The following is a 26,791-nucleotide window of genomic DNA, read 5'->3' as shown; positions in this document are numbered from 1 at the left end:
GAAAGTTTCAGTTCAACAGCAAAATCCTAAGCACAAACATATATCTTAAATAGATAGGAAAGTAAAACAAGATCGACCACACATTGCCAGAAGGAAAACTAACAAAAGAAAAAGGGATACAAAATTTAGCTAAGCAGACAGCATCACATACTGTGATTCTGATAATGTAAAATAAAGAACATGTGTTGCATTAAAGGTATATTTAAGTCCCCATGACAGTCTGTTTGGCAATAATATCTAAGAATAAAATTTTCTTCCCATTCTTCCACATCTTTCCACAATAGTGAAACTTTGGAAAGTATTCATATTTACGATTCTCTTTATTGAGTTTCTAGGATAGCTGATAGTTCTGCAACCCTCTCAAGTATAGCTTTTTATTAAATTTTTGCTCTCTCATTTGCCTTTTCTGCCAAACATTTAACACAATTGCATATAATTTCACGTGTCGATTATGAAGTGAATTCTGCACTTATAGGGTGTAAAGAGAGAGGTGCCATGCTGTGTGGTAAAGTGGTAGAGACAAAAATGTACAGAGTGCACAGGCTGGCAAGTGACAGTCTATTAAGGTGATTAAACACTTCAGAACAAACAGATGAATGTAACACTTTGTACAGATATAGGATGGAATAATCACATGGGCTCAGTCATGGGTAAAGCAGATGGTAGACTTCAGTTCATTGGTAGAATACTGGGGAAACACAATCAGTCTACAAAGGAGACTGGTTACAAATCATTTGCTGAAGTGTGTTGGATCCATACCTTATAGGACTAACAGGAAATATTGAATGTATACAGAGAAGGGTAGCATGAATGGTCACAGGGTTATTTGAGCCATGGAGAGTGTCACAGAGATGCTGAAGAAACTGAACTGGCAGCCTCTTGAAAGTGGATGTAAAATACCTTGAGAAAGCCTGCTTACAAAGTTCCAAGAACTGGCTTTAAATGATGACCCTGGGAATATACTATAACCCCTAGTACAACAGAATATACCCTCTTCCACACACTTCACTTGTAGTTTTGAATATTTGTTTGATAAATTTTAAGACTGTCACAGCATATTTCTGGCAGAAATGTTTTCAAGTCTTATAGGCAGTTCCTTTCACATTGTGTTGCTGTGCCAGAAGTCACTATCATGTGGGACTGGTGGTGCATGATGTGACACATGATGACAATGATATTACTTATGGTAGGAATTGAGTGTAAGAATTCTTTTGATCTGTCAGAAAACTATACTTTTGTGAAACGTGGCATTTTAGAAATAATAATAATGAGCATATGGCATTGGTGGCTGGGAGACCCCTCGCAGGGCAGTTCGGCCGCCTCTCCACAAGTTCTTTAATGCCACTACGGTGACTTGCGAGTGAACAAAAATACACACAACACCCAGCCATCTCGAGGCAGAGAAAATCCCCGACCCCGCCAGGAATCGAACCTGGGACCCCGTGCACGGGAAGTGAGAATGCTACCACAAGACCACCAGCTGCGGACATTTTAGAAATTATCTTTGTTGACTTGCATCATGTTAATGAAGATAATTGTATGAGGACTGTAATTGAAACTATTTTTCTTGTAATGGCTATTATTAAATTGAATAAAATTTTGTGTTTTGGAAGTAGAATTTGTGCCAGGATCAGACAATTCGTTTCTTGTGTATAAACTTCAAATTAATGTCCTGAATTCCAGTATTTCACTTTCATGAAAACAGTTCTTATGAACTTGGCATAGGATAATTGTCCTACAGCCATTTATAACAAGATGATTTCATCTGCTGTTAAGATGTATTTACTACAACTTATAGTGGCAGCTCCTTCATGTTGCTAATGTTCTGCTCACTTTTTCTGGAAATTCCACTTCATGTTAAAATTCACAGTGTATAATACAATTGATTGATCTGACTTGTAGGGATCGAAAGGTGACAAGGGAGAAAGAGGCCTCACAACAACTCTGAATGGTGACAACTTTCCTACTGGAATCATTGAAGGTCCACCTGGGCCTCCAGGACCTCCAGGTAAGTTTGATTTTGCACGTTTTATACTTTCATTATTACTTATGTATTGCTGTAATTATGAATATGTAAGCTATGGAAGTGAATGTCTAACAGTATTTGAAAGCAGTATCATTTGTAAGTAATATATATCACAAAATGTCAGACAATAAAGAATATATTGTTGAAAAATGACAGCTAATTGAAATAAAATTTTCTCAATTAGAAAAGTAGTTTAAACAGGAAAGTTAAACAATACTAAAATATGGCAGGGAACTTAGAACGTTAGCATAGTTAGTGTTCAAATGGCTCTGAGCACTATGGGACTTAACATCTGTGGTCATCATCTGTGGTCATCAGCCCCCATAGTTACTGTATTTGTATTGTCATATGTAATGTTTTCTAGTGATGTTCAGTGCCAGACATAAGCAATTTGCATTTAACAGTTAATTCTTACACCATACATCGAGATTCAGTTTTATAGCCCTGTTTAACCATTATATCTAGTCTATTCTTTACACGACAGTCACTCAGACATCCAGTATGTGTCTTCATATCATCATATTTACCTACTTTTTGTATTTTAAATTTGCTTTTCTACATAATAGCTCAATTAACAACTGGAAATAAGTACTCACCTACTAAACTCAAAATATAAACATGAGCTTCGTGAAGTTATTTTGTCTAATCACATAACAGAACTGGACGAGGATGTACAGTCAGTGGGCAAAATGAATAATGAGCAGAGCTTCTGGTGGGGAAGTTGTCTTTACTGAAAGAGCACTACAGCTGCCGTACAGGGTGGCTATGAATCAATTTCCTCTCTAGCAATGTAGAACAGTGTGCAGAGATTTATGTAGATTTTATCAATATGCATTTCTTTCTTCAGTATTATTGGTAAGTCATGCCTATGTTCCATGCACTGTTAATGCATTTTGTGGTAAGTAAAACCTCCTGGGCACATCTGTGCACTGTGTCACTAGTGAGTCATGAGGGGCACTGCAGCATAACTTCATGAAATATTCTGTATTTGCTTCTTGTGATTAAGAGAGAGTGAGGAATTACCTACTTGCTCTTCAGTTTGCAGACCTCTGAATGAAGGAAGTGCATGACCACAATCTGGCTAATGACCTTCCCTCATGCTTCTACCCTTCATCAGTGCCCCTCTAGCCTTTCAAACCCCCAGAACACAATTTATCCCTTAGTAATGATCTGCTGCACTTACACATGATACATACAATCAATCATTCCTAACCCACTTCATTTAATAATAAATATTAATTTTTAATGGAAAATCCAGGATGGAATGTAACTGTTGCTGAACACTCTGCCAAACATGATATCCCTCATCTCAATGACTGCTTCACAGCCTGTGCCATATGGATCCTTCCCACCAACACCAGCTTTTCTGAATTGCGCAGGTGGAAACTTCCCCTGCAATACATCCTACATTCCCATAACCTTTCTGGCCTCAACCTTCGTTAGTCACTGTCCTCACCCATCCAGCCCCCTCCCTGTTCCCGTTCCAGCACAACACAGCTGTCATTCCACCGCCACACCCAGTCTTTTAATTTCTTTTTATTTCTCTTCTTTCCGCTACTTACCTCCTCCCCCCTCCACACCTTCTCTCCTGCCCTCTGTCTAAACTGCAACACTTCACTGTCCACCACTCTCACCATACTATCCCACCCCCTCCCCACCCCAGCCTCATCCTTACCCCCACCCAATCGCCACTCCCATCATGCACTGGTGCCACTGCTCGCAGTGTGGTTTCAGTTCTCTGAGACTGCAGACGTGTGTGCATGTTGCGTTTGCATGAGTGTGTATGTGCGTATGTGTATGAGTGTCTATTGCTGACAAAGGCCTTTATGGCCGAAAGCTACAATTGTGTGAATCTTTTTGTTGTACCTATCGTGACTCAGCATCTCCACTATATGGTGAGTAGCAACTTTCCTTCTCTGATATTGTTAAATACTAATTTTATACCATTAAAACATTATTTTTAATGATTTTAAAATTTTCTATCTCCTGAAATGTGGAAACTGTGCCATAAGAAAAAATAAATAGGACTCTCTTTCAGTGAATTTAATGTGGTTTAAATTTTCACTTGGAAACATTTTCCCTAGAAGTTGATATTTTTGAGTTACCCAAGCAAAACATAAAAAGTGACCTTCAAGTGCCCCCCTCCTTCTTGAATCCCCATGCTCACATCCTAGTAGAGGGAATTTTTAGTATGTTTGCTCATGTCACTCCCTACTACCAAAGTCCAAAAATTTATGACTACACAATTTTTTCCCCAATCAATCTTTTTTTGTCTTCCTTTACCGGGCTAAACAAGACAAAATGAGTTTTGAGGTGCTAGGGTGTATAAGGAATATAGGGATAGGGAGAGGGGAGTCTGTTATATATATATATATATATATGGTTATAATAGAGGGAAACATTCCACGTAGGAAATATATATCTAAAAACAAAGATGATGTGACTTACCAAATGAAAGTGCTGGCAGGTCGACAGACACACAAACAAACACAAACATACACACAAAATTCAAGCTTTCGCAACAAACTGTTGCCTCATCAGGAAAGAGGGAAGGAGAGGGGAAGACGAAAGGAAGTGGGTTTTAAAGGAGAGGGTAAGGAGTCATTCCAATCCCGGGAGCGGAAAGACTTACCTTAGGGGGAAAAAAGGACAGGTATACACTCGCACACACGCACATATCCATCCACACATACAGACACAAGCAGACATATTTAAAGACAAAGAGTTTGGGCAGAGATGTCAGTCGAGGCAGAAGTGTAGAGGCAAAGAAGTTGTTGAAAGACAGGTGAGGTATGAGTGGCGGCAACTTGAAATTAGCGGAGATTGAGGCCTGGCGGATGACGAGAAGAGAGGATATACTGAAGGGCAAGTTCCCATCTCCGGAGTTCGGATAAGTTGGTGTTGGTGGGAAGTATCCAGATAACCCGGACGGTGTAACACTGTGCCAAGATGTGCTGGCCGTGCACCAAGGCATGTTTAGCCACAGGGTGATCCTCATTACCAACAAACACTGTCTGCCTGTGTCCATTCATGCGAATGGACAGTTTGTTGCTGGTCATTCCCACATAGAATGCGTCACAGTGTAGGCAGGTCAGTTGGTAGATCACGTGGGTGCTTTCACACGTGGCTCTGCCTTTGATCGTGTACACCTTCCGGGTTACAGGACTGGAGTAGGTGGTGGTGGGAGGGTGCATGGGACAGGTTTTACACCGGGGGCGGTTACAAGGGTAGGAGCCAGAGGGTAGGGAAGGTGGTTTGGGGATTTCATAGGGATGAACTAAGAGGTTACGAAGGTTAGGTGGACGGCGGAAAGACACTCTTGGTGGAGTGGGGAGGATTTCATGAAGGATGGATCTCATTTCTGGGCAGGATTTTAGGAAGTCGTATCCCTGCTGGAGAGCCACATTCAGAATCTGATCCAGTCCCGGAAAGTATCCTGTCACAAGTGGGGCACTTTTGTGGTTCTTCTGTGGGAGGTTCTGGGTTTGAGAGGATGAGGAAGTTGCTCTGGTTATTTGCTTCTGTACCAGGTCGGGAGGGTAGTTGCGGGATGCGAAAGCTGTTGTCAGGTTGTTGGTGTAATGCTTCAGGGATTCCGGACTGGAGCAGATTCGTTTGCCACGAAGACCTAGGCTGTAGGGAAGGGACCGTTTGATGTGGAATGGGTGGCAGCTGTCGTAATGGAGGTACTGTTGCTTGTTGGTGGGTTTGATGTGGACGGACGTGTGAAGCTGGCCATTGGACAGGTGGAGGTCAACATCAAGGAAAGTGGCATGGGATTTGGAGTAGGACCAGGTGAATCTGATGGAACCAAAGGAGTTGAGGTTGGAGAGGAAATTCTGGAGTTCTTCTTCACTGTGAGTCCAGATCATGAAGATGTCATCAATAAATCTGTACCAAACTTTGGAATGGCAGGCCTGGGTAACCAAGAAGGCTTCCTCTAAGCGACCCATGAATAGGTTGGCGTACGAAGGGGCCATCCTGGTACCCATGGCTGTTCCCTTTAATTGCTGGTATGTCTGGCCTTCAAAAGTGAAGAAGTTGTGGGTCAGGATGAAGCTGGCTAAGGTAATGAGGAAAGAGGTTTTGGGTAGGGTGGCAGGTGATCGGCGTGAAAGGAAGTGCTCCATTGCAGCGAGGCCCTGGACGTGCGGGATATTTGTGTATAAGGAAGTGGCATCAATGGTTACAAGGATGGTTTCTGGGGGTAACGGATTGGGTAAGGATTCCAGGCGTTCGAGAAAGTGGTTGGTGTCTTTGATGAAGGATGGGAGACTGCACGTAATGGGTTGAAGGTGTTGATCTACGTAGGCAGAGATACGTTCTGTGGGGGCTTGGTAACCAGCTACAATGGGAGGCCAGGATGATTGGGTTTGTGAATTTTAGGAAGAAGGTAGAAGGTAGGGGTGCGGGGTGTCGGTGGGGTCAGGAGGTTGATGGAGTCAGGTGAAAGGTTTTGTAGGGGGCCTAAGGTTCTGAGGATTCCCTGAAGCTCCGCCTGGACATCAGGAATGGGATTACCTTGGCAAACTTTGTATGTGGTGTTGTCTGAAAGCTGACGCAGTCCCTCAGCCACATACTCCCGACGATCAAGTACCACGGTCGTGGAACCCTTGTCCGCCGGAAGAATGATGATGGACCGGTCAGCCTTCAGATCACGGATAGCCTGGGCTTCAGCAGTGGTGATGTTGGGAGTAGGATTAAGGTTTTTTAAGAAGGATTGGGAGGCAAGGCTGGAAGTCAGAAATTCCTGGAAGGTTTGGAGAGGGTGATTTTGAGGAAGAGGAGGTGGGTCCCGCTGTGACGGAGGACGGAACTGTTCCAGGCAGGGTTCAATTTGGATAGTATCTTGGGGAGTTGGATCATTAGGGGTAGGATTAGGATCATTTTTCTTCGTGGCAAAGTGATACTTCCAGCAGAGAGTACGAGTGTAGGACAGTAAATCTTTGACGAGGGCTGTTTGGTTGAATCTGGGAGTGGGGCTGAAGGTGAGGCCTTTGGATAGGACAGAGGTTTCAGATTTGGTTTGTTGCGAAAGCTTGAATTTTGTGTGTATGTTTGTGTTTGTTTGTGTGTCTGTCGACCTGCCAGCACTTTCATTTGGTAAGTCACATCATCTTTGTTTTTAGATATATATTTCCTACGTGGAATGTTTCCCTCTATTATAACCATATCATTAATTTGAACCCAACAATTACGTTTGTTATTGTCGCTGTTGCATCTCGAAATCTTTCCTGTCGTCTTATTTTCTCTTTATTTTCTCTTTCTGCGTTTACCAGTAGTCTCACTTTCTATTCACCTTCCCTTTTTACCGTAATACAAATTTATCCCGCCTATATATACTCTATAATACGTAACCCACTTCCAAACCATAACCAAAAAATTTTTATTTTGCGCTTTCAACAATACCGCTAACCGTTTCTAGTTCAATAACAGCTACCTTCACGTATTAAATAACCATTTCGGCTAGTTCTAATAACTTTTACTTTATTTCCACTTCCGTTTTTCGTACATCACTGATCATTTTTAGCCGCTCTCCACAGGTTTTAACGTCATTATTTACAATTGTTAGCCCCATTTTCGTAATCTTTCACCACAACACCACGCCTTTTAATACATTTACACGTTTTTTCGAAATTTTCCCGAATTTCTCCGTCCTTTAACGTGTTTTAGCGGCAACACAACCACCTAACCTTCATGCACATCGCTGTCTACCAACCCAAGTTCACCACAGGATCAACTTAACCAACACTTTTTCGCATTTTTTCATACCAGATCTCCAGTTATTTTCTAGTTCACCCTTATCTCTCCCCATATATTTTTATCTTTCATTTTCATTTCAACCTCATCTTACACTTTCCACCTTCTAATACCATGTCACCCTCACAATACCCCCACAACGACCCCATTAAGTTTTATTTACATTCCCTCCGCAAACATGCCTTCACCCTAGCCAGATTACGCTCGCATATTTTATTTTCTCAGGCTTGTCTGACATTTGGCATAACCCCCAAAGGCCTCACACTTAAAGTTCCCATCTCTGGCTGCAACCCTTCTTTCCATCAGTCCCTATACCAGTTCCAAACTGAACAATCCACTGCCCTCACCCACCTAATCCTTCACCTACACATCAACTCAGCCAATGAACACACCCGTCAACTCCTATCCTTAATAAAAGTCCTCAATCTTTCCTCTCCCACATCCACACCGGCTATTCAGAGCATCCTCCTACAGGCCAACCGCAAATTAGAGCAGCATGCCACCCTTCACCTCAAAAAACTATCCAATCTCCTGGTTTCCCACCTCCGGAAAGGCAACTCACTCACCCTTCACAACCTTTCCAGCAAACCTCAACCACCTCTCATTGCACACAAACCCAGTCTCTCCCATCTACTCAGTCTCCCACTTCCAGCTCCACTCCCTCCAAAACCTCAAAATTCCAAGCAACACAATCTGGCACCACAACACCCTAATTCAGTAGTTAACCTTTCCTCCAAACCTCTCTCCCAATCTGAAACCTCTGTCCTATCCAAAGGCCTCACCTTCAGCCCCACTCCCAGATTCAACCAAACAGCCCTCGTCAAAGATTTACTGTCCTACACTCGTACTCTCTGCTGGAAGTATCACTTTGCCACGAAGAAAAATGATCCTAATCCTACCCCTAATGATCCAACTCCCCAAGATACTATCCAAATTGAACCCTGCCTGGAACAGTTCCGTCCTCCGTCACAGCGGGACCCACCTCCTCTTCCTCAAAATCACCCTCTCCAAACCTTCCAGGAATTTCTGACTTCCAGCCTTGCCTCCCAATCCTTCTTAAAAAACCTTAATCCTACTCCCAACATCACCACTGCTGAAGCCCAGGCTATCCGTGATCTGAAGGCTGACCGGTCCATCATCATTCTTCCGGCGGACAAGGGTTCCACGACCGTGGTACTTGATCGTCGGGAGTATGTGGCTGAGGGACTGCGTCAGCTTTCAGACAACACCACATACAAAGTTTGCCAAGGTAATCCCATTCCTGATGTCCAGGCGGAGCTTCAGGGAATCCTCAGAACCTTAGGCCCCCTACAAAACCTTTCACCTGACTCCATCAACCTCCTGACCCCACCGACACCCCGCACCCCTACCTTCTACCTTCTTCCTAAAATTCACAAACCCAATCATCCTGGCCTCCCATTGTAGCTGGTTACCAAGCCCCCACAGAACGTATCTCTGCCTACGTAGATCAACACCTTCAACCCATTACGTGCAGTCTCCCATCCTTCATCAAAGACACCAACCACTTTCTCGAACGCCTGGAATCCTTACCCAATCCGTTACCCCCAGAAACCATCCTTGTAACCATTGATGCCACTTCCTTATACACAAATATCCCGCACGTCCAGGGCCTCGCTGCAATGGAGCACTTCCTTTCACGCCGATCACCTGCCACCCTACCCAAAACCTCTTTCCTCATTACCTTAGCCAGCTTCATCCTGACCCACAACTTCTTCACTTTTGAAGGCCAGACATACCAGCAATTAAAGGGAACAGCCATGGGTACCAGGATGGCCCCTTCGTACGCCAACCTATTCATGGGTCGCTTAGAGGAAGCCTTCTTGGTTACCCAGGCCTGCCATTCCAAAGTTTGGTACAGATTTATTGATGACATCTTCATGATCTGGACTCACAGTGAAGAAGAACTCCAGAATTTCCTCTCCAACCTCAACTCCTTTGGTTCCATCAGATTCACCTGGTCCTACTCCAAATCCCATGCCACTTTCCTTGATGTTGACCTCCACCTGTCCAATGGCCAGCTTCACACGTCCGTCCACATCAAACCCACCAACAAGCAACAGTACCTCCATTACGACAGCTGCCACCCATTCCACATCAAACGGTCCCTTCCCTACAGCCTAGGTCTTCGTGGCAAACGAATCTGCTCCAGTCCGGAATCCCTGAAGCATTACACCAACAACCTGACAACAGCTTTCGCATCCCGCAACTACCCTCCCGACCTGGTACAGAAGCAAATAACCAGAGCAACTTCCTCATCCTCTCAAACCCAGAACCTCCCACAGAAGAACCACAAAAGTGCCCCACTTGTGACAGGATACTTTCCGGGACTGGATCAGATTCTGAATGTGGCTCTCCAGCAGGGATACGACTTCCTAAAATCCTGCCCAGAAATGAGATCCATCCTTCATGAAATCCTCCCCACTCCACCAAGAGTGTCTTTCCGCCGTCCACCTAACCTTCGTAACCTCTTAGTTCATCCCTATGAAATCCCCAAACCACCTTCCCTACCCTCTGGCTCCTACCCTTGTAACCGCCCCGGTGTAAAACCTGTCCCATGCACCCTCCCACCACCACCTACTCCAGTCCTGTAACCCGGAAGGTGTACACGATCAAAGGCAGAGCCACGTGTGAAAGCACCCACGTGATCTACCAACTGACCTGCCTACACTGTGACGCATTCTATGTGGGAATGACCAGCAACAAACTGTCCATTCGCATGAATGGACACAGGCAGACAGTGTTTGTTGGTAATGAGGATCACCCTGTGGCTAAACATGCCTTGGTGCACGGCCAGCACATCTTGGCACAGTGTTACACCGTCCGGGTTATCTGGATACTTCCCACCAACACCAACCTATCCGAACTCCGGAGATGGGAACTTGCCCTTCAGTATATCCTCTCTTCTCGTCATCCGCCAGGCCTCAATCTCCGCTAATTTCAAGTTGCCGCCACTCATACCTCACCTGTCTTTCAACAACTTCTTTGCCTCTACACTTCTGCCTCGACTGACATCTCTGCCCAAACTCTTTGTCTTTAAATATGTCTGCTTGTGTCTGTATGTGTGGATGGATATGTGCGTGTGTGCGAGTGTATACCTGTCCTTTTTTCCCCCTAAGGTAAGTCTTTCCGCTCCCGGGATTGGAATGACTCCTTACCCTCTCCTTTAAAACCCACTTCCTTTCGTCTTCCCCTCTCCTTCCCTCTTTCCTGATGAGGCAACAGTTTGTTGCGAAAGCTTGAATTTTGTGTGTATGTTTGTGTTTGTTTGTGTGTCTGTCGACCTGCCAGCACTTTCATTTGGTAAGTCACATCATCTTTGTTTTTAGATATATATATATATATATATATATATATATATATCTCTGCTCCTCACGGTGTCAACATTGTCTTCTGCTCCATGCTGCAACACATAGGCCTTGTGGTGATGCTTATCATGAAATTTGAGAGACACAACAGTGCCGCACCATCTCTATGCCTGCCAAGCAGGCTGACATATAGATATGTGTTTTTTGCTCCATCTTGTGCCAGACACAATTAATTCCACACCTCACATATATATATATATATATATATATATATATATATATATATATATATATATATATATATACACACTTGTGACAGTCTTTCACTGCACGACTGTAGCAGTTCTGTACATCCTTACTTAACTACAGCCATCTGCTAAGGCAGTGAGTTTCTTCCCTTGCGCATTTACTTCAGTCCCAAGCTGTCAATCCTGCAGTGAGACTAGATAGTTGTGTAGTACAATTGTTGGCTACAAGTGCAGAACAATAGCTTGGTCCCTAGCAAGTCTCCTGCCGACCTTGCCTCACCTTTAGTCTTCATCTGCTCCTCACGGTGTCAACATTGTCTTCTGCTCCATGCTGCAACACATAGGCCTTGTGGTGATGCTTATCATGAAATTTGAGAGACACAACAGTGCCGCACCATCTCTATGCCTGCCAAGCAGGCTGACATATAGATATGTGTTTTTTGCTCCATCTTGTGCCAGACACAATTAATTCCACATCTCACATTGAAAGTTAACTGTGTTTTTGTGCTTATATTTGGGGATGAGGTTGCAAATTCACTCAGTTTCATTATTCCTACCATGTCGTGACTTTATCTACTGCCATCACATCAGTGAATGACTCTTTACAGCATTTATAAATTTGGATACTATTTCATGTATTCGTAAGTGTGGTTGTTAAATAAACCACGTGTCGACATTGTTCTTTGTGTGGCATGTACTATGATTTGTTTCACTATTTCCTAATCAAACTTGTAAGTTAGATAGGGAAACAATTGCTACACTAGTGACCTGACAATAAACTCAGTTGACTTCATTTTCCGTTTTCGCATGTTGTAGGCTACCTTATCCCAGTGTCATCTGTTTCGATTCCCATGCATGTGTGTGCCCCACCAGCAGATTCAGTTTTCATGCTAAGGACAATCAAGTGTCCTTCTTATCATGTTTCTCTTGCATGTATTTTTTCAACCCTTGTGTAACTTTGCGATCTTCACTTCTACCATCAGCCCAACTGATGCCTCGCCACATGTGGCTGCTGCTCCCATGCTTCATCACATTGTCTCCGAGCTGACTGTACACCTCATGGATCTACAACATTGTAAAACTGAGCTGCACAAGCAATTCACTGTGAGATGACCACCAGTGGCACAGCCACCGGTGCCAGATTACACAACACATGCACTGGCCCCTGCTGCTGGCATTGCCATTGCCATTACCTCCCAGTTTTGAAGTGCTGACGCCTGACAACCTCCATGCCACTACCAATCTGTCCAGTCATGCTATGGCTCACCCTAAAGCCTTCAATAGATGGGACTCATGCCTTTGATTTTTTTGGCAGATGGTATCTTCACTGGCTGTGACATCACCCAGAATGACACCATGTTTGCTATGGTGATCAGCCAGTTCAAGCTGACAAGTGCAATGGAGGTCTGCAATGTCAATTTGTCACCCGCAGCCACTATGAGACACTGTGCCACCACCTCACGATGCAAATAACTTCATCCGAAATGCAGTGCACCAGGACCCTCCTTACCCTTGAACATTGTGGGGACTGGCAATCCTTGCAATTTCTCTATTTCTCTGCCATCTCCGAAACCTAATGGAGCCACTATGATCTCTGACAGTTTCCCCTAGAACACATGGCTGGTTTGTCTCATGACTCCAATAGAGACAGCTGTGGTGTCACACACTGATCACCCCCTCACCAAAGCTGCCAGCCTCAAGGGTAGGGTGCAAAAAACACTGGTGTCCCTCCATATGATAGCAGCCACTATGTGCCAGCCTCACTGCCACTTGGCACATTTAGCTGGCTGTCACTCTTCCAGCCACCTGTCCATAAGTTCCGCCTCACTGCTTGTTAGGCTGCTACTGATGTTACTAGCCATTCTTCTCCCTGCTGGCCCACAGGACAGCACCTAGCAGCTGGAAGTATATGACATGTTTACCCCCCTCAGCACTGACATGGCAATGCTGCTGGCAACTGTAATCTGCCTGATACCAACCACTGTCCTCCGTGCAGCACCATCTGCTGGTGCAATGGTAACTGCCATTGCTGCAGCTCTATCTACCTTGCTGACATCTCTTGCGACATTACTGGCCTCTACTGGTGCCACAGGAGCTTCAATCCAGGAGCTGTGAACTGCAGAGAGCCCTACTCTTGACTCCCAGATGTCAAAAACCACGAGGATTAGGCACACCTCATTGTTGCTCAGTCTCACACTGTCTGCTTGTCCATGACACTGGCTCCTCCATTCCATTCCTGCGTGATTGACAATGGCCCCAGCTTGTGTATCTTTCCTCAGTGGCTTGTACAGGAACCCGGGCTCATCTCAGCCATTCTCCTAACAGCAGCAAATATCTCTACCATCACCACCAACAGCAAATGTCATTGCATTTTCAACTTTGACTTCAGTGGGATCTCCCTCCCCTATATCTTCACCATTGCCGACATCGCTGACACCATTATCAGAGCTTACTTCATCAGGTACTACTGCCTGCTTCCTGATGTTGCTGGCTGTTGCCTCATTGACAGCAGCACTGGGAGATCAACAAGGTCTACCAATCATTTCACTGTTTTCTATGACGGGAAGCAGGTGGCATATTCAGGCCCATGTATTGACCTACTGACACAATTTTCTGCTCTAACATGCTCATCAAGCATACCTGTGGAGGTCCACCATTCAACTGTGCAACTTGAGATTGGCAAGGCTGAGTTTGATAAGCTCCTTGCTGCTAGTGTGCTGCACCCTTCAAAGAGCCTGTAGGCTTCTGCCATTCACCTTGCCAAGAAGAAGGATGGCTCCTGGCGCCCATGCAGCAGTTACCAGATGATAAACATGTGTCCTATCCCTGGCCGTTACCCAGTGCTGGTCCTACACACCTATAACAATGCACCATTTGGTGCTACGATTTTCAGCACTGTCGACTGCTCCAGGGCTTTTACCCAGATTCTGGTAGCACCCGTTGGCATACAGGAAACCACCATCATCATGCCAATTGGTTTCTCTGAGAGCACCTTCATAATATTCGGCCTCCACAATGCTGCAAAAATATGACATTGTTTCTTGTGTGGCATCTTGCAAGGCTTGCGCTGTTGTTTCACCTACTTTGACGACAACCACTTTTCTTCTATGAGGCCTGGGGAACACTACAGGTACCCCTGCAGTACATTTGAATGCCTACAGAATGCTGAAATCGTCATCAACACAGCAAAGTGCATTCTCAGTGCAAGCAAGTTGGTATTCCTGATCTGCATTATCTCCACCACCACCTCACATCCCAACAAGGTGCAAGCTATTCTTGAATTCCTACATCTAGAGACATTCAAGGACCTCCACCACTTCCTCAGCATGTTAATATTCTCCACTGCCATTTGATGAATGCCTTTGCTACTGAGAGGCCGCTCTCTGCCACCCTTCATGATGCCAAAACAAAGGATACGCTGGTGCTGTGGATAACACAAATGAAAGACTACTTCTCTGCCAACAAGCGTGACTTGGCGGATGCTACCCTGCTGACCCAACCCCATCCCACTGTTGCACTTGCCTCATGGTTGATGCCAGCCAGACAGCCATCAACACTGTCCTGCAGCATCACACTTGCAATGCCTAGTAGCTGCTTGTTTTCTTCTCCAGCAAGCTCTCTGTCACTCAGTGGCACTGAAGCACATATGACAGAGAGCTCCACACCATCCACAAGGCAAATACCTTCCACCATTGGTTGAGGTCTGTCATTTCATGATCTTCACTGACCATAACTACATAGTGTTTTTCATTGCAGTAGACTGACTGATGCTTCCAGCATCAATCCCAGCAGCTGTAATTTATCTCCTAATTTACTGGTGACATACATTAAATCACCAGAACTGACAGCGTTATGACCAACTTCCTCAGCTACACCCGCACCTTTACCTCTTCCCTGAGCTATGAGGCACTTAGCTCAATGTACCCATTCATGCCTCGTGCCTTCTGCAAGGCTGCATTTGAGCAGTTACACAACCTGGGACACCCCAGCATGCATGCATCTGCCACTCTGGTGGCGCAGCATTTTGTGTGGCCGGACATCAGAGAGTCTGCAGGACCTGCGCTGCACTTGCCTTGCCTGTCATTGTGCCAAGGTCAGCCACCACATACATGTCTCCTTCACTGGCTTCCCTGATGTCACGCATCACTTCGCCCATTTTCATGTAAACATCGTCAGCCCATTACTGTCCTCTGACAACTGCTGGTATCTCATCAGAAGGATGGACAGGTTCACTCGCTAGCCTGAGGCAATGCCGATACCTGATGTCATTGCTGCCATGATAGCTGCTCCCTTTGTCTCCATGTGGATTGCCCATTTCAGCTGCCCACACCACAACACCATGGATCATGGATGCCAATTTGGATCTGCCATTTTCCCTCAATGACAGAGCTCTATGAGGTTGACTTGCACCTGACATGGAGCAACCATCCAGCCATCAACAGCGTGTTGGAACTGTTCCACCGTACCTTGAATGCTGCCCTCATCTGCCACAACAACTGATGGACTGCTGCCCTGACTCTGGTACTCCTTGGCTCCCACTTCACTCAAAGACTGACGTTGAGATGTCTGCTGCTGACCTTGTTTATGTCCAACTGCCCACTGTGCCTGACGATTTCCTGGAGCCCACCCATTTGCCTGTGGATGAAGTCTTCCCTGTATTCGTCACCAGCTTGCAGCACTGCATGGCTTGCCTGATGCCCACCCCTCCCCCATGCTTCATGAGCCCATGCTTCATCCACACTACTGCTGCCCCCACTAGGTCTTAAAGCGGGACTTGGAGACATTTACTCTGCATCTCCACAGCGCCCCAACCAGCACTTTGATCCATAGACTGAAGCATGCTTATAAGCTGCTCAGTCCCACACTACCCAGCCGGACAATCATTCTATGCAGCCCCACAGACGCATGCTGACAAAGACGCCAGCGCCTCTGATGGTGCCACTATCAACAATGTCACCATGCCAAGCACACTCACCATCTAAGCCCCCGTGATGCCTAAGTACCACACTACAACTTAGGAAATAGTGGGAAAACCACCATGCTTGGCCAGTACCACCCCCAACCTACCGGTACTGGCCTTAAGCAACCCAGGCACGAGCATCTCTGATGAGAAGGACACTCATGCTCCTGGCCCTCTACCTCTCACGCAGTCTATGCCCAAAGCAGCAATTTCACCTCCGGTGCCATCAAAAGCTAGGTATGGCACTGACACTATATCGCTGCCTCTGCCACTTCCACAATGGTGTTATTTCACATGTTCCTTGCACCATACCCCAGACCTGCTGCCACCTATCTTCACACTGGAGCAACCTGTGACTCGTGCTTACAGTGTCCAGCGTGTATCATTCAGCTGTAAAATGTGACCACCAGGCTGTCAACCACTCCTTGTAGTCACCCAACAATACCACTGTGCCTTTGCCTCTGCAGATCTGCACTGCCAACCATTCCCAGTACCTGCCCACCCCTGCATGCGTAGCACTGGATACAAGCTCTGCCCTGGCATCGCCCACCCAGTGTGCTGCTAGTTTACTCATTGTGTGCAATAGCTCCCCATACTGTGCCACCACTACCTACCACGTGACAGACTGGCACTAGTGTCAGCCAGCTGCCCCACCCATCTCACACCCAGCATCCTGGCATCTGGTGCCTGTTACTGTCACATGACCAGCAACCACAGCATAAGTGCCAATATCCACGCCCTCATCATTGGTGCAACATGCCCCTCCAAGGTTACCAGCTGTTTTAGAAGTTACATATGGCCATAGCTCACTACAGCTGTCTGCTAAGGCAGTGAGTGTCTTCCCTTATGCATTTACTTGTGTCCCAAGCTGTTGATCCTGCCGTGTGATCAAATATCTGCATACTGTGGTTGCTGGCTACTGGTAAGGATCTGGAGCTAAGTCCCTAGTGAGGCTTTCACCAACCTACCCTCACCTTTAGTCTCCACCTGCTCCTCATAGCGTCATCATCATCATCATCATCATCATCATCTGCTCCATAAAGCAACAGAGACACCACATGGCAACATATATCTGTATCATGAAGTTTGAGTCACACCTGTGCTGGACTGTACCTTCACCTGTTATGAAGTGGGGTATGTAAGTCAGTGTTCTGCTCCATGTCTTCCATCAGATATGATTAATTCTGTGCCTTGCATCACAGATTAACTGTGTCATGCTGGTGATACTCAGGGATGAGGTCACGACTTTGCACAATTGCATTATTTGTGCTGCACCTTTTTCTAGTGCCACATCAGTGACTAACTCATTTCAGTGTTTATAAATTTTGAAACTGATTCATGTTTTGTAGTAGTGTAGTTCTTAAATAAATGTGTATCTTAAACATGTGAGTACGTTGTTCTTTGTGTGCCACACACCATGCCTTGTTTCACTATTTCATAACTAAATTTGTAAGTTGGGTAGCGAAACAAATCTTACATGTTCTACCCACTCAGAACTCCTTTCATCATGTTGTTTAGCCACTATGTCATCCCTCTTTCCTGCTTGTACATCCCACTATCCTGCTATCCCCTCTGTAACTCATGTGTCCTTCCCTCCTCTCCCCACAATCATCAACCCAGGCAAGTTCTCTCTAGTAGTTACATCACTACAGCCATGGTAGTGCATGAATTGGTGTCTGTTGTGTGTGAATTTGTGGACTTCCTGCCAGAGGAAGAACGAAGAGCCAGGGCTCAAAATCTAGTTAATATTGTGCTTGTAGGCACCACACATCAGTCTGCTAAAGGTAAGTGGTAGACTTCCATTATTTTATGAATTACTCAGATTAAATAGTCCTCTGTTAATCTGCATGTAAATATATTCATACTGTTGTTTATTTTTATGTATTTATTCCTTGTTTATCACATTGTTTCCTGCCTTTCTTTGGTTATGCTTCCATTTGTACTTTAGTCATTGGTACGTTACAGACCACCCCGCTCCCACATGAACCATGGACCTTGCTGTTGGTGGGGAGGCTATTCAGTGATACAGATAGCCATACCTTAGGTGGAACCATAGCAGAAGGCTATCTGTTGAGAGGGCAGACAAATGTGTTGTTCCTGAAGAGGGCAGTAATCTTTTCAGTAGTTGGAGGGGCAACAGTCTGGATGTTTGACTCATCTGGCCTTGTAACATCAACCAAAACAGCCATGCTGTGCTGATACCGTGAATGGCTGAAAGCAAGGGGAAACAACATCCATAATTTTTACTCAGAGTATGCTGCTCTACTGTATGGTTAATTGATGATAGCTCTCTCTTGGATAAAATATTCTGGAGGTAAAATGATACCCCATTCAGATCTCTGTGTGAGGACTACCAGAAGAAACGAAACTGGCATTCTATGGATCAGAGCATGGAACATCTGATCCCTTAATCAGGCACGTAGGTTAGAAAATTTAAAAAAGGAAATGGATAAGTTAAAGATAGATATAGTGGGAATTAGTGAAGTTTGGTAGCAGGAGGAACAGGACTTCTGGTCAGGTGAATACAAGGTTATAGATAAAAAATCAAATAGGGGTACAGGGCTATAGATAAAAAATCAAATAGGGGTAATGCAGGAGTAGTTTAATAATGAATAAAAAACAGGAATGCGGATAAGCTACTATGGACAGCATAGTGAATGCATTATTGTAGCTAAGATAAACACAAAGCCCACACCCACTGCACATAGCACACGTTTATAAGCCAACTAACTTCTTAGTTGAGGAAGAGATTGAAGAAATGTATGGTAAGATAAAAGAACTTATTCAGCTAGTTAAGGGAAACAAAAATTTAATGGTCAAGGGGGACTGGAATTTGATTGTAGAAGAAGGAAAAATAGTAAGTGAATATGGACTGGGTGAAAGGAATGAAAGAGGAAGTTGCATGGTAGAATTTTGCACAGAGCATAATTTAATCATTGCTAACACTTATAAGAATCATGTAGGAAGGTTGTATACATGGAAGAGAGACTGGAGGCACAAGAAGGTTTCAGATTAATTATATAATGGTATGACAGAGATTTTGGAACCAGGTTTTAAATTGTATGACATTTTCAGAGGCAGATGTTGACTCTGACCACAATTTATAGGTTATTGACCACAATTTATAGGTTATGAACTGTAATTAAAACTGAAGAAACCACAAAAGGTAGGAACTGAAGAAGAAGGAACGTGGATAAACTGAAAGAACCAGAGATTGCTGAGAGTTTCAGAGGGAGCATTAGGGAATGATTGCCAAGAATAGGGGAAAGTAATACAGCACATGAAGAATGAGTAACTTGATAGATGAAACAGTGAAGACAGCAGAGGATCAAATAGGTAAAAAGATGATGGCTAATAGAAATCCTTGGCTAATGCAGGAGATACTGAATTTAATCGATGAAAGGAGAAAATATAAAAATACAGTAAATGAAACAGGCAAAGGGAATACAAACATAAAAAAATGGGATTGACAGGAAGTGCAAAATGGATAAGCAAGAATGGCTAGAGAAAAAACATAAGGATGTAGAAGCATATATCACTAAGGTTAAGATGGATATTGCTTCAGGAAAATCAAGGAGATCTTTGGAGAAAAGAGAACCACTTCTATGAATATCAAGAACTCAGATGAAAAACCAGTTCCAAGGAAAGATGGGAAAGCAGAAAGATGGAAGGAGTATATAGAGGTTCTATACAAGGAAGATGTGCTTGAGGGCACTACAGATAGCCTTCAGAGGACCAGCCATGATAAAACTCTTCCACCTGGTGAGCAAGATATGTGAGACATGCAAAATATCCCGAGACTTCAAGAACAATATAATAATTTCACTTCCAAAGAAAGCAAGTGCCGACAGGTATTAAAATTATCGAACTGTCAGTCATGATTGCAAAATACTGACATGAGTTCTTTACAGAAGAATGGAAAAGCTGGTAGAAGCCAACCCCAGGGAAGATCTGTTTGGATTCCAGAGAAATGTAGGAATATGCGAGGCAATACTGACCCTATGACTTGTCATAGAAGATAGGTTAAGGAAAGGCAAACCTACATTTATAGTCTTTGGGACTTCAAGAAAGCTTTTGAAAATGTTGACTCTCTTTCAGATTCTAAAGCTGGCAGGGGTAAAATACAGGTAGCAAAAGGCTACTTACAAATTGTACAGAAATGATATGGCAGTTATAAGAGTCGAGGAACAGGAAAGGTAAGCAGTAGGGAGTGAGAGAGCGTTATAGCCTATACCTGATGTTATTAAATCTGTATATTGAGCAAGCAGTAATGAAAGTAAAGAAAAATTTCTAGTAGGAATTTAAGTCCAGGAAGAAGAAATAGAAACTTTGAGGTTTGTTGATGACATAGTAATTCTCTCAGAGACAGCAAAGGACCTGGAAGAGCAGTTGACTGGAATGGACAGTGTCTTGAAAGGAGGCTGTGAGATGAACATCAACAAAAGCAAAGCTAGGACAATGGAATGTAGTCAAATGAAATCAGGGGATGCTGCAGGAATTACATTAGGAAATGAGATGCTGAAAGTAGTAGATGATTTTTACTATTTAGGCAACAAAATAACTGATGATGGTTGAAGTAGAGAGGATGTAAAATGTAGGCTGGCAATGGCAAGAAGAGCATTTCCAAAGAAGAAGAAATTTTTTAGCATCAAATATAGATTTATGTGTCAGGATATATTTTCTGGAAGTATTTGCATGGAGTGTAGCCATGTATGGAAGCGAAACATGGATGACAAAACAATTTAGACAAGAAGAGAACAGAAGCTTTTGAAATGTTGTGATACTTAAGAATGTGAATTTTAGATCAGTAGGTCTACAACTAATGATGAGGTAATGAATAGAATTGGGGAAAAGAGGAATTTGTGGCTCAACCTGACTCGAAGAAGGGATCAGTTGGTAGGATACATTCTGAGCCATCAAGGGATCACCAATTTTGTACTTGAGGGAAGTGTGGTGGGTAAAAATCATAGAGAGAGACCAATAGATGAACACAGCAAGCAGATTCAGAAGGATGTAGATTGCAGTAGTTACTCAGAGATGAAGAGGCTTGCGGAGGATAGAGTAGCATGGAGAACTCCGTCAAACCAGTCTTTGGACTAAAGACTGCAACAACCAGATGTTCCAAAAAGCCACATATAAAAATGGGATTTTCTGGTGCTTGTACCTTGCATCCTGTTGGTGGTAAAAAGGTAGGGTCAGTTGTCTTGGATAGCCCTTGGGCTAGGGACCATTTGCATACCCAACAGAAGGATTGTCTTAATGTCACTGTCATACAGTATGTGGTCAAGGCATTAACATTACACACTTACTCCTGCTTAGGCAAGTGGAGCAAATCGATTGGTTCTTTTTGCATTTGATGTGTTCTATAGTGGGCTTATTGGGACTTTTGGGGTTACCATTAACTCGTGGGCAGTGCCTCGGAAAACCCCCCAAATAATGGTATTTTGACTATATTTTCACTGTCAACAGTAGACCAAAATGTAAGATTGCTATATACAGCAAATACCTAAGATCCCAATCTCAACCTACCTTGAAAATTTTCATTATATCTTGATCCCTTTCCAAGTTACGAAGGTTGAATATTACACTACTTGTATAAGTAAAAAGGAAATGAAGTCCCGTGCTTCTTGGCAGAGTGTAGAGGAACGATGCAGGAGACCCACACCGCTGTACTAGGCAAGGTCCTAATGGAGGTTGTTTGCTGTTGTCCTCCTCCAAATAAATAATATACATAAAAAAATTAAATAATGATTATGGCCATATCTGAGATATCTCCTGATTTAAATTTATTGGTATACCCATGATGAATAAATGAATGATGCATTTGCATAATTTTTTAGGGTGTTTCCCAGAACAACTGGCAAATCTGGGATTTTTTATCCATGATAAAACCAGGAAAAACCCAGAATTTTTTTGGAATTCCTGGAATTTTTCATTGTTTTAGTTTTCAGTTAAATTTTTGTCATTTTAAATGCTAAGAACAGATACTCTAACAAAGAATATTACTGTATCCTGCTAATGCAGAATAATATTGCTGCAATAAAACATAAATGAGAGAATAAAAACCAAAATAAACTTTAGTTGCAAAGGAAATGCATCATTTACAACAACAAAACACTGTGCATACAAATGTCTGCCAACAGCAAAATGTGTCAGAGACTATGCAGTAGTTCCTAACAACAAACTGCTTCCGATGAATGTGGTGTCACAACTCTTTACATTAGGTTTGTTTGATCAGTTGCCAGTGTGCTTGTGTGCCTGTGCAATTCGGTTGGATATGAGCAGTACATTCTCCTGCTTCTGGTTACTTGAAGCCAGATGCTAACCATAATTTTTTTCCGGTGGACCCAAGCTGCCAGATTTAGTGGAGAGGCAGTAGTCTCCACATGACCCATGTTTACATTTAATGATTTTGCAGTTTCCTCTTCATTTACAGCTCCCACGTCAAATGAAAACAGAACAGATTTCTGTAGCCAGGATAAATCAAGTGAATTAAAATACATTCACATAATTGCAGAAGGCTGAAATATATTATTAGTGTCAGTTTTCTGATTTTATTTTATTTGCACATTTTTGGCAGTCACGCATTAATTGCCTTGCAGAACAATGAAGTTATTTTTGTCAGTTTGCTAAAGAAATTTAGCTTTCATTAATCTTTTCTACTGAGGCAGTAAATTTATTTGAAATGAAGTGTTTCATTCCACACTACTGTCTAGTTTCAACTGTTTGCTGAATTTCAAGTGCACATTTTCACCTTCTGGCACACAGGGCATTATGCCATAATAAAGAACCAAACTAGAGATAATACAGTACTGGTACTCTAAGAAAATTCACACCCCAGAAACCACACTGAAAAGGTTAATATCAGATTGAGGCATTCTTTGTTCTGAATCTGGACATACGAATGTGCGTTCCAAGCCAAATTTTGCATTTTACTATGATTCACCAAATTCTGATGCTCTTGGAGTATCCTCTGATGTCCTCTTTCTCTTATAACATAATGAGATCTCTTAATGCTTTATATGTACAAACGTACAGGCTTCCTATGTAATTGTGCACACACAGTAAAGCCTGTTCTCTGGCGCTCTCTGGAAACTGCTGAATCGAACCCATTTCTAACAGGTCTCGGGAAAATATTGGGCATGGTGCTTTGGAAACAGTTACTTTCAAAGTAAATTTACTTTTACTTAAGCTGACTTATGTTACATATGAGAATGTGTGATGAATTTCTTAAATCACAGAGCATTTGACGCTCGTTTGAAACTTAACATTTTGACGATCAGCCACTTAGAAGAATTTTGAACCCAGAAGACCAGACATTTATGTCATTATTTTAAATTTTGCTGGCACATTTGTGTGATGTATCTGAAAGTTTAGCACACGAAAAAAGACCAATATTACATGTGACGCTTAGCTTCTCTTGTAGCTTATTAATCTTCGGTATCAATATTATATGTGAAAGCTTGGCTTTTCTTGTAGTTACACTATGTATATTAATTTAAATCATTAACTTTTCCTATTTGTGCGATCATGCTACTTAACAGTGATGTTGCTAATGGCTGACTGCTCCACCTGCCCTATGCTCTAAATATCTGCTGTCATCAGCTGGCAAGATCACGTGATACGATCTGTGATTGCCTTACAAAAGGGCATTGCAATATTGATTTCAGTGCTTCAGAAGCTAACATGTTGTGTTTGGTGGAATTTGAATTTATACTTTTGTAATGCAAAAATATGCAGCATATCATAGTATGAAAATATGCAGCATACGTGTTGCTGCACATCAAACACCATTCTAAATTTTTTTTTTTTTTTTTTTTCTGGGTTTAATTTTCTAATGTATCAGGAAGTTCTACGCTGGTGTATAAAATGTTAACCATTCAAAGGAATTAAGTTTTGCAGCTCCATGGGAAAGTATACTGTCACGTAATATGGGAAAAGTGTATTTTTACCCAAGAAAAAGTGTATTTTAAAGGGGAAATCTGGGATAAATCTGGGAATTTTGTTTCCTTGTCCACATATACACCCTGTTTTTTCAGGTACAGTTTGCCAAAATTGTATTACCTGTAGGCTTAAAAAATGTTAATAATATGATCTTTTGGTTCCAAAACTCAGCCATGGATTCCAAGATGACTATGCATAGCAAATGGCAGTAGTTTTTATGATATGTTCATAAGATCCCAGTCATGACCAACCTCAGAAAATTTTCTAGGTTTTTTTCCCTTCCCAAGGTACAGGGGTTCAAAGTTACCATACTTGTGCACATCAAATATGCACTTAAAATGCAGAGTAAGGCTAAAACGTAGTTTGCAAAATGATGTGGCATGGGGAAATATGATGTAAAGTGCCTCCATTATCATCAGAAGGGTTCTGAGAACTCCATGTTGTAGCACTGAGGCACATTCAAAATTTTTGTACCTGTAAAATCTGGTCTGAGATGTAAGAATAGTTTTGCATTATTTCAGTTTCACAAAAGGAAACTGTTCAAATTTTTCTGACCCTTCAAGTTCTTTTCATATGAGTGACATGTCCTGCTGTGGCAGGGAAAAGAATGGAACCAGCAGAAAATGATCCTATCAGAGCACAAAAAACCAAAATGTTCCTCTTCATTAAAAGACTCTGACTGAAAAGCAGGGGGCAAGCTTCCTCATTCTACATTTAAAACTTTTTGCAAAAATATTGGCAAGTGAATATATTCCCACTTTTGTATGCTCAAAGAGATGGAGACAGTGGCAGCGGGAAAGAAATGGAGAGCTAATAAGTACTGGAAAATAGTAGAGAGTGGTTGTGGCCAAGAAAAAATGAAGGAGACATTTTGCAGTGCAAAAGAAAGGGAGAGACACAGAGGCAGTGGAGTGTAGTTGACAATGACAGAACTGTGCTAGGAAAAGAGTGAAGGAGACAGTGCCAGTGAGAGAGGAGTAAAGAGACGGAGAAAGTAGGAGTGAGTGAGAGGCAGTGATAGTGAGAGGCAGTGATAGTGAGAGACAGAGTGTATGCCAATAACAATAAGGAAGAGAGAGATAGTCACAGTAGTGAGAAGAGACAGTAGCAGTGGATAGAATGAATGAGGTAGTAGCAGTAAGAGAGAGCAAGTGGGACAGTGAGAAGAGACAGTAGTAGAAGGAGAGAACAAAGGTGAGTGTAGCTGTGCGACAGGAACCCTTGACAGTTGGAGAGCCACAAGCAATTTGGGAATGGATGGGGGTGAAGAGTTACAGCAATTCACTAGTGGATGTGAGTGAGTTACAGTTAGAGCAGCTTGTGGGAGTGAGGGGTGAGTTGCATATTAAAAAGAGCATGATTATGTTGACATGCCAATATTTTTGCAAAACATTTTAAGTGTACTGAGGAAAATAGAATGAGGCAGCTGGTACTTCACTTTTCAATCAGAGTTGTTTAATAAAGATGAGCATATTCATCTTTTTTGTGCTCCAGTGTGAGCATTTTTCCTCTGGTTATTGCTTCTATGAGGTTTACCATTTTCTGAATTTATTTTCATTTCTTCCATATACTTTTACTTTTTTGGTTGTATGTGGTTGCTGAAGGACTGTGTTTTCTACACGTGTTCTGTTTTCCTATTTTCATTTCTTTTTTTCCTTTTTGTTTTATATTCATCATAGGACTCTTGAGCGAAGCACAGTAGTGAAAGCTCATATTGAAAGATCTTTTTTTGAGTGTTCGGTTCACAAAATACACCAAAACTGTAAGTTTTGGTTTACCTTTAATTTACCTATGTTTCTGTCTGTTATATTAATTCTTATATATTCTTGCTTCATAAAAATGTTACTAAAATACAAGTGCATCTGTAGATCATGGAAAACTTAAAGCAGTGACTGGGGTGCTACAACAGTAATTCCAGTAATATTTTTGTTTTAGAGATTGATTTAATCATCCATGAAACTGAATGTTGAATTCATCATGAAACTGCAGCAGTTGCTTTGCCACCATTTTAAATTTCTGTTAAATCTGAATAATTTTTATATCTGTCAGTTACTTCTAGGAAAATTAAAATGATTTGGTCCTGTAATATTTGGCCAGCAAATATTAATCAGCCCATTGTTTAGTATCAATGTTGACCAATATGTGAGTCATTATTCGTCTTTTTATGAAACTGATGTAAATTACTAAAGATCAACACAAAAAGGAGCAGAGTATGAACTAATATAAGATGATATGTGTACATACCCGAAAGGTAGTACCAAGCACATAACTCTCCTTTAATTCTTATTTTTAATGCTGATTGTTCACCTTGTACTAACTTGGCAGTAACAACTTAACAAAAATAGTTTTTGAGTGAAACAATAATTAAGTAAAGCTGAAGAAACAGTTACCCTGTTTACTGTGTGACAGCAGGCATGTGCAGGAAGGAAAATTATAAAAAGGTAGTCACTTTTGTATGAATAATTCCTTCAATTGGCATTTGAGAGGAGGATGTCAAAGGGAACAGGTGTATGCAAACATGAAAATC

The 26,791-nt window shown here is 42.7% G+C and overlaps 1 protein-coding gene across 1 annotated transcript in view; it reads left to right on the top strand.

The window, feature by feature from the left end:
• The window catches only part of LOC126423533 (collagen alpha chain CG42342-like), a 649,892-nt gene that overhangs the window by 180,158 nt on the left and 442,943 nt on the right, over positions 1 to 26,791 (top strand). Inside the window, exon 9 of the mRNA XM_050087251.1 lies at positions 1,903 to 2,008. Within this exon, the coding sequence (XP_049943208.1) occupies positions 1,903 to 2,008 (106 nt within the window). The remainder of the gene's footprint in view (positions 1 to 1,902; positions 2,009 to 26,791) is intronic.

The sequence above is a fragment of the Schistocerca serialis genome, chromosome 1, assembly GCF_023864345.2.
Source record: "Schistocerca serialis cubense isolate TAMUIC-IGC-003099 chromosome 1, iqSchSeri2.2, whole genome shotgun sequence".
Lineage (NCBI taxonomy): Eukaryota > Metazoa > Arthropoda > Insecta > Orthoptera > Acrididae > Schistocerca > Schistocerca serialis.
Note: the sequence above shows the minus strand (reverse complement) of the source record. Positions and strands in the feature narration are given on the sequence as shown.